Below are 8,491 nucleotides of genomic sequence, written 5' to 3'. Positions count from 1 at the left end.
AGCCCGCTTTAATGCTTTTTTAAAAGCAGAAGGGCGGGCTAAAAAGGGTAATAACCCCTTTCCGTACTCCGCATGTTCTTCGCGTACTTACGTGTCTTGCGAGCGATCTCGGGTAAAATGCAGCTGTACTCAGACTGTACTCCGGCTGTACTTCTATGTAAAACTGAACACTTTGTCCCCTAGAAATTCGAGTTGGCGACCCGTTCTAATAGGACAGAAAGACGGCAGGTCTTTTGCATAAGCCCACCACGTACCTTTTTCAAAGCCTGATTAAAATTACGCGTGTCTTAAGCCTGACGTACTCTGTGTTTTCTGATAGGTGAATGAACTTGTTCCGTACTCGCGCTGAGCTCAATGAACTGACACAACCAACACATCAGACTTCCCTCACAGACTCACAAGCACAAGCCGTAGGGGTATTTCACTTGGCCTGTCGCGGCAAATGAGGATAAGGGTACAGGCGCACCCTTCGCGCACCCAAATTCAAGCGGAAAGGTCATAAACATCAAGTTTTGGGACCAGAAGTAGCCAAAAATGATATTTTGTATTTTACCATAAATTACCAATATTACCGGCCCCATGGTTATATAACCGTAAAATACGGTAAAGTACCATATCTTACCGGTAATATTACCGTCATTTAAATCCCTAACCCTTTCCCAGAGGGTAGCTTCCACCCAGTGGCCTTGCACCCATTTGGAATGGGATGGGCCAAATTCCAGCTGCACAGTTTAAATTCCGCTGATCGGTGGTTATTCTAGAAGTAATTTCGATGCCGAGCACGATGGTCTTTGTCCGAAATCTCTCCAATGTCGGGAACTTACCGCGCCTCCGCGTTAAAGATTTGACCACGCGTGGGCGCCAAGTCAGGTGGTAGCGTGCGGGCAGCCGCCGCTGCAGCAGCGCGCGGCTCAGGTGAGTCATATTTGGATCATATGTTCCCTAAAGGTTACTCTTTCGAACGCCACCTGGCCGATCGCGATGTCACACGTCATTCGTCCTAGCGAGCGTGTTAAAGCCGACCGGGGGAGCTAGGCCCTATGAAAAACCTCACGCGCATTTTCGATGTTTTTGCACCGGAGAATCCTTGCCTAGGCTCCCACACATCTGCTCCAATCCCGAGTATCACTATTGGTCAACTCCAACCAATCGAAAAACGTGCAGTTGTTGCTGAGCCAATAAAGGCATTTTGGCTTAGCACCTGCATGGGGGCACTACGGGCGCCACACTTAAGTGGACATTGTTTTAGAACACCTTCTTTTTGTTTTTTCAGTGCTCTTAAATTGCAACATAAGTTACCGTTTGTAACAAATTAGCAAAAGAAAATGTGTACGTAAAGTTACATAAATTTGTTGACCGTGACACGCTTTTCCATCGGCTTGGGCTGCAAATCAGTTTTCTTTGTTCCTAAGGCAAAAGAACCCTAAAGCTCATCACGGATTAGCCGATTTAAGTCATCATCTCGGTGAGGCCTTGGCATCAGCTGTGAATCCTATAGGAGAGGCTTTAGGGGTCCAGTTACGTCTCCACATTGAGCCCACGGACTGCTACAACCCACCCAGTCCAGGAGACCCTAACTACTCGCCTCTGTATCGGCCTCTTTTCCTCTTTGGAAGGTAGGTGGCAACCGAAAAAGAAATGCACGACTTGGCACCTTTCTTTTTACAGTAAGCCGGCTCTTGCCGAACGGAGTTGCCTACTGAGCGAAGTAAAGCCAGCAACTTCGTTGAGCGGAAAGGCGGGCCTATTCAGTTTGAAATACGTATGTTACAGCTTCTTCATTCTTCTTTTCCCTGCACTAACGATCGCTGCATCAGTAAAAGAAATGTGGTTCAACAACCGAGCCGATAAAGCAGGTAACAGGCAACAAACTTTCAAAATACCGACAGCATAGTGCTTGCAAAGAATTGGTTCGTATTAAAAACGATTTTTGTTCGAGCTTGCAAAGAATTTTGAAGCATTGTAGTACGAACTACTGCTTGTAAACTAGTTTTGTTGAATCGGAACACAGAGTTCGCAAGGAGTCCGACGAGGTTGCATAGAATTTCTTGCAATCTGAAGATTGAAAATTTGTAAACATGATAGTTTGAAAACATTTAACAGCCCCCCGCCTCCACTCTATTACCGCGTCAGATAGTGAAATTCTGGTTGATCAATATTCCAGGTTTCTTCATATTGACATTTAGCATTCGAAACAACACCATAAAACTTCTGAGAAAACAGGAAACAGAAATACACGCTATTCAGGGCATTCGTGTACTTGCTACGATCGGTGTCATAGCTGGCCATAGAGCTTATTTTCCTCTCATTGGACCAGTTCTAAACCCAGCATGGTTCGAGCCTGTAAGTCGCTTCAGCACGCATTAAATAACAGTTAAACAAACATAAGTCTTCAAAGGTTCCACATTTTAATTTTTCTTATTTTACAGACGTTCCGTGCGCCAATCGAGATGGTTTTTATCAATGGACATATTATAGTTGCGTCGTTTTTTGTCATATCTGCCTTTTTAGAAGCACGTTCGTGGCTGAAGGTCTTTGACGAAATGGTCCAAATTAGTGCAAGCTATGTGATCTTATCCTTAGTTAGCCGATATCTCAGGTAAGCAAAAACTATGTAACCTGACTGACTTGTAACGAGAAAAATACAAACGGATTATGCACTTGTAGAAGACATTCTCAAGTCGTTAAAAATCGCGCGGACATTGCAACGGGCATATCGTACGCAGGGTAGGGTGTAATCTCGGGTGTAATTATTGGCCTTGTTAGATTTAATAGAGATAAATGGCCAATATTAGACTCAACCCCTACACAGGATATGCCAGTTGGCATGTCAGGGAGGGGTGGTGCCAGTTGGCCCTATAGATGGCTGTCCGAAAGATGCGCCATTTACCCGTGTTACCCTTATTTTGGGAGTTGCAAGTCATTTACGATTGACCGAAGAACGTACGGCCGGAAAGATTTGGCTCCGGTCGTTACCCGTATCGATTCCGACTGTAAACCGGAACCTCTCCGACTGGAAAACGCTTGACTACGATCGGAAACTTTGAATCCGACAGGAAACAATAGGAACACGGTCGGAATTCAAAACAGATTTTGGCCAGAGTGCCAAAATACGGTCGGAAATTGTAGGGAATCGTACACATTCATGGCCGGAACGCCACTAAACGCCACGAAACCTTGCTGGAATTTTTACCTGTGCATGCGTTTTAGGTGCGGCTCCAGAAAGTTGGGTCGAGGGGTGGAAGCTATCGGTGGGTCTGGGGTGGTTATTGGGGGAGGAAATCGCTGTTAGGCGCTAGGGGACATTAAAATATTGAGCCTACGTCACACGGCGACCACCGGCACTCAATTTTACCCAAAGGGCCGTCTTCTGACCAATTTAGGGGTGGTTAAAAGTGTTTGAAAGTTCGCAAGGGTGGCTTTTTGACACTGTACTTTGTCGGCTCTACCTTAGAGAGTTCTCCTCGAAATTTGCAGCCAGATCCAACCCCCAGTGAGTCAGGGGAGCGTCAGAAAACAACCTCTGTTTCCTAACCACAGTGCGTTGCAAAGTGTGGTGTCGCGATGCGTTAGGCCCCACAGCTCGCGAACCGTTGAAAACCAAAGTTTGCGTTTTTAGGGGTCTGTTGCTAACATATGAGCCTACCTGTCTGCCAAATGGCAACCTCCTACCTAATCACATTTCGGAATGACGCCCTGTCAAAAAAGTGGTGCTTAATTTTGCTCACGAGTGTAGAAAACAAATGTACCGAGTTTGGTCGGGAATTTACACTTTCCTACGTCCCCCTGTTAGGGGAGGTTGCCAGGATTTGCCGTAGGCGTTTCGATATCTGGGAATGAACCTTAAGATACCCTGAAATTTGTACACCTCTAGGTAATCTCCTTCCTCTTACAGTCTTACGGCGCACGACCGACGACGTAAGAGCGGTTGCATAAGCCCGCTTTAATGTTTATTTTTAAAAGCAGAAGGGCGGGCTTAGAAGTAACGAGGTATAGATGAGCGAACATGTTCGTATTCGATCGAACTCAAGCGAACATCGAGCTGTTCGTGATCGCTTAAACATGAACATCAGTTGTACGGATTCGAAATGTTCGAGTACTACTCGAACAGGAGTTCGTAGGCGAACAGAATTAAAGTATGCTTCAGAAAAACGTGCCGTACATGGGTGTTATTATGGGGGCAGTGGCAGGTTAATAAATAACTACAATTTTAATCGTAAATGGAACTATTGCAAACCAGCATGGATAGCGTTTATAACTTAGAGGCAAAAAACAAACTGTAATAAGTGTTGGTGTTAGGGGTCGAATTTGAACTTAACATTGTTCGATTTGGTTCGTTCGTATTTGTTTGAAATTTTTTACACCAAATATGTTCGAGTTCGTTCAAATTCAAACTGACCTGTTTGCTCATCTTTAGTTCTAGACCAGGCTACCGGTACCTTACCTTGGTACTGTTTTTAGCCTGCCCTTCTGCTTTTAAGAAAAACATTAAAGCGGGCTTATGCAACCGCTCTCCTGTCCGTCCGTCGTCCGTGTAAGAGGAAGGAGATGAGCTAGTGGTCTACAAATTTCAGGGTATCTTAGGGGCGCTTAGGGATCACTCCTGGACAACGGAACGCCTGGTGCAAATCCTGGCAACCACCCCTAAGGTGGTGAAATGGGGTAACAAAGAAATAGGGGTTAATCCAAAAAGTAGGAGACAAATATTTTATATTGTCTTCTTAAAGGTACCTCGTGAATGAAGAGCCCTTCGAGCAAAAATTATGTCCGTTTGGCTCTATCTTGCACCGTTTGAGCGCTAGAGTGCTTTTTTCGACAAAAATATGGTGAAAATGACCACGTTGCACCCAAAGACGTTCAAGGAGGCGTCCAATCGTAAAATGTCTGAGTAAGTAGGAAAGGCTGGCCTGCTTGTTACGATTCTACCGATACCTTACCTGTGTATTTAAAATATGGTACCTTCCCCACCCCTGTTTGCTGTGGCACCTTTTGTCGTCATCAAATTGTACAACCTTTAGCATCTAACCAAGCGTTCAGGGTGCAGCGGGTTCATCACGGGCGAGTCAGTCAAGTCAAGCTTGTTTCGATCTAGTCGTTATCGACTGTATTAACCTAAAACTAGGCCTAAATACATGGATTTACCGGTAACTAAGCCTATATATAGCCTACATATAAATATAGAAATAGGGCGCGAGGGGGATAAGTGGTCCCCAAAAAGTTGTTATTCGTCCCATTCCTGTATTTACTTGAAATGAGGCCCACTTATCATGATTTACTGGTACTTTAGACACACTTAGGGTAAATTGACTGAAAATTAGAGCTAGATCATCTTCATCTTCTTCCACGTATAGCGTAAGCTTAGGTCTTTTTCTGTAAAAAAATTGTATATTTACCAAGTGGTTTTAATGATAACATGCGTTCGCAGACTACTCCCTGCACTCGCTGTGATGGTTGCCTTCGAGGCCCTCTGGCTGGAACACCTCGGCTCAGGGCCCATTTGGAACCAGACAGTGGTGAAAATAGCGTCGGAAAGCTGTCAGACGCACTGGTGGACCAACCTCCTGTTTATCAACAACTACGTACACCCAGGGGTTAGTACATCTGCTGAACTGGCTCACATTGCTATCGTTCTAAGCTTACAGTTTTTTCCGGTAGTGAACATCTGCGTACATCCGTTTCCTTTCTGGTACCCCTGCATAATGTCTACCCCTGCGAACATCCATTCTGTTTCCGGTAACCTTGTGCCGTATGTGCGAGAGCTAGGGTTGTTTGACGTTTGTTGTAAGGATGAGAAGGGAGAAGTCCGTCAGTAAAGGATAAATATAACCCCTCACTTACCCAGCTTGGGCCAGATGGTGTCACCACTCTGAGTGCTGCCAACGTCAGCCAGGCTTAACGCCGCGAGCGCTATGTGCAATATCAGCATTTCCTCTTGAGGCACTTTGTCACTCATCGACACCCTCGGTCATACTTCAAATCCATCCTCAGAACCCCTTCCTGCCCTTTTGTCTCACAGGTACCTTGCTGTAAAATCTTTGATAGTAACGACACTGTGTCTGGAGTATGGCCCACAGTAGTACTTCGGCAACACTAACACCAGCTATGCATCCTGGGGGTTGGGAAAATACACGAAGCACGATCACATTACAATTAGCGCCGCACTGAACGCATTAGCAGCTGTGTGATGCGCGATGCACACTTTTCATTTGCTGTTGTCTCTTGCAGTGCCTGTTGCACACCTGGTTCCTGGCGGCCGTCATGCAGATGTCCATGGTTGCTCCGCTAGTCATGTTAGCGGCGCACCGCTGCTCGCGTCGCTGGAAGGCGCAGGCCGCGCTTCTGCCACCGCTGCTGTCGCTTGCTGTAGCCAGTACAGTTCTCTACATCTGCACTGCGGCACAAGGCCTGCTGCCTGCTACAGCAAATGTACCGATGTATGCACCTTTACTGTTAATTGATTGTGGCTAATCATACTGATAAGTGGGATCGGGACGCGTCTGTGTTCACATCAAGTAAGCAGTTCTGAAGCCTTACCCCCTCCGTGGTTTCGTCTGCAGGTTTATGCGTGGAGCAAACATGCTCTTTGATGCCAATTTTGTAAATCAGTATCTGCCCGCGCACACGAATGCCATTCCCTTTACGGTTGGCCTCGTGTCGGGCACCTTGCTGTACATCTTGAGCATCAAGCAGTGGGCGTTATCTATGGTGAGTGTGAGGATTTGTGTGCTTATATACTGCGCGGCAAGACTGACAGTTTCCAGTCCTTACTGCCCCTCTGATGTAAAATCAGTGGGCCGAACTCATGTAGCCACCAAAACGGAAATCCGGATTGCCATGCTACTTGCACCAACGTTTGCGGTATTTTTGTGCTTCCCATATCTTTTTACTTGCTAAAACTAGATTTCTAATAATAATACTATAAAACTATCACTGAAAACTGCGCAATGGCGCACTTCGGGCACTAGATGATTGATTACGCCTCCCATATTTCATTGAGGCTTTTTCTATTGTCTCAGCGAGCTCTTAAATTAAACTTTCGACAGCAACATCATCAGTTTCAACGTAATATTTCCAATCAAACGAGCCTTGATGTAACATACGTTCTGACCTATGATTCTTCAACATCATGCAAGCATTGGTATCTGTACTCCGAACCATCTCACATCACATATGCTCGTTTGATCGACAATTTCACGTGGAATCCGATGCTAAAAACGCATTTTTGCCCTTGGGACCCGGGAAAAGGGATAAACTGTCTAGAGGGTCGCCTCCTCCAATCGGCTCCGGGCCCGTTTTCGGCGGCCTCTGTTCGACAAATTTGGGTCAGAGATTATTATATTTTCCAAAGAATGGGTTTACCGACCAGGTGGTAGCCTGCTCCCAGCTCGAAAAAGTAGTAGCTATCAAATTGCGTGAGCAATAGGGGGTCAAAGGCAAGGAAGAGCGTAAAAAGTATATGTCTTACCTTAGTCTGCATAGCAATTTCATAACTTTAGTCTGAATTTCAGATCTTCATTTAAAATGAAATTTTCTTGACGCTCTTTGCCCTCTCCTTCAAGTTACGTTGTATTCTAAGTAATTAGATAGAAATTTGTTATTGTACTTTACCTACCTAAACGGAGTCGAACCTCGGACCTTTGGATTGGTAATCTCTCATCCTTGACCACACGGCCACGACGACAAGACTGAGGGGTCACCGACAGCTACCTGCCTGATCCTACAGGTGTGCTTCCGGGACTAAACTAAATACTCATACTTTTATTGTCTGAATTTCAGAATCAGACCTTCGTCTGACTAAATACTCTGAATTTTCACATTTTCTTAACTGAATTCTTAATTCAGACCTACAGCAATGAAATTTCAGACTTTCACTGAAAATTATGACAAAATTGTATGAAAACCCAATTCAGACACCAGAGTCTGAAAAAGTTAGTCTGAATTTTCAGTTTTTTAGCCCGCCCTTCTGCTTTTAAAAAGGCATTAAGAGGAGGCTTAAGTCCCGGCCGTCCAGCGCGCTGGCGGGCTCCGCGCGGCGCTCGCAACGCCTTGCACGGGAAGACTTCTCACATTGTTTCTCAAAAACCCGTGCACCAAAAAAATCCAAATTCGGCAGGTGGGTCCATGAAGGACTAATCTCGATGTCGAACGCATTCGTTTTCCTCCGACATTGCCTGTTTTGCCTACAATGAACCCATTGACTCGGCCACAACATTTTTTTTCGTGGGCGCTTTTTGTAGAAAATCGCTCTGTACCGCTGTAGCCACATCCTTTATCTACATTGTATCAAAATCTGAGATCGATATCTTCAACGGTGTGGTGGGAATTTGGGAAACGCCGGACCTCTGCACGGGTTGTCACGGTTGTTTCCTTCGGTCAGACAGCGAGAGTCAGAAGAATAAAGGACCGGCCCTTATCATCGCCCCCTCCCACTGCCCCTCGTAAAGCTGGGACAGCAGCAGAGCGCCGAGGACCTGCGACATGCAGAACCGTG

At 45.7% G+C, this 8,491-nt stretch overlaps 1 protein-coding gene across 1 annotated transcript in view; it reads left to right on the top strand.

Moving 5' to 3' along the window:
- The window catches only part of LOC113214915 (nose resistant to fluoxetine protein 6-like), a 53,662-nt gene that overhangs the window by 27,259 nt on the left and 17,912 nt on the right, over positions 1 to 8,491 (top strand). The window contains exons 6-12 of the mRNA XM_052270851.1: positions 1,413 to 1,616; positions 1,774 to 1,856; positions 2,165 to 2,343; positions 2,430 to 2,599; positions 5,426 to 5,591; positions 6,226 to 6,434; positions 6,558 to 6,705. Coding sequence (XP_052126811.1) covers positions 1,413 to 1,616; positions 1,774 to 1,856; positions 2,165 to 2,343; positions 2,430 to 2,599; positions 5,426 to 5,591; positions 6,226 to 6,434; positions 6,558 to 6,705 — 1,159 coding nt within the window. The remainder of the gene's footprint in view (positions 1 to 1,412; positions 1,617 to 1,773; positions 1,857 to 2,164; positions 2,344 to 2,429; positions 2,600 to 5,425; positions 5,592 to 6,225; positions 6,435 to 6,557; positions 6,706 to 8,491) is intronic.

The sequence above is a fragment of the Frankliniella occidentalis genome, unplaced genomic scaffold (genome assembly GCF_000697945.3).
Source record: "Frankliniella occidentalis isolate FOCC.00 unplaced genomic scaffold, Focc_3.1 Scaffold141, whole genome shotgun sequence".
NCBI lineage: Eukaryota > Metazoa > Arthropoda > Insecta > Thysanoptera > Thripidae > Frankliniella > Frankliniella occidentalis.
Note: the sequence above shows the minus strand (reverse complement) of the source record. Positions and strands in the feature narration are given on the sequence as shown.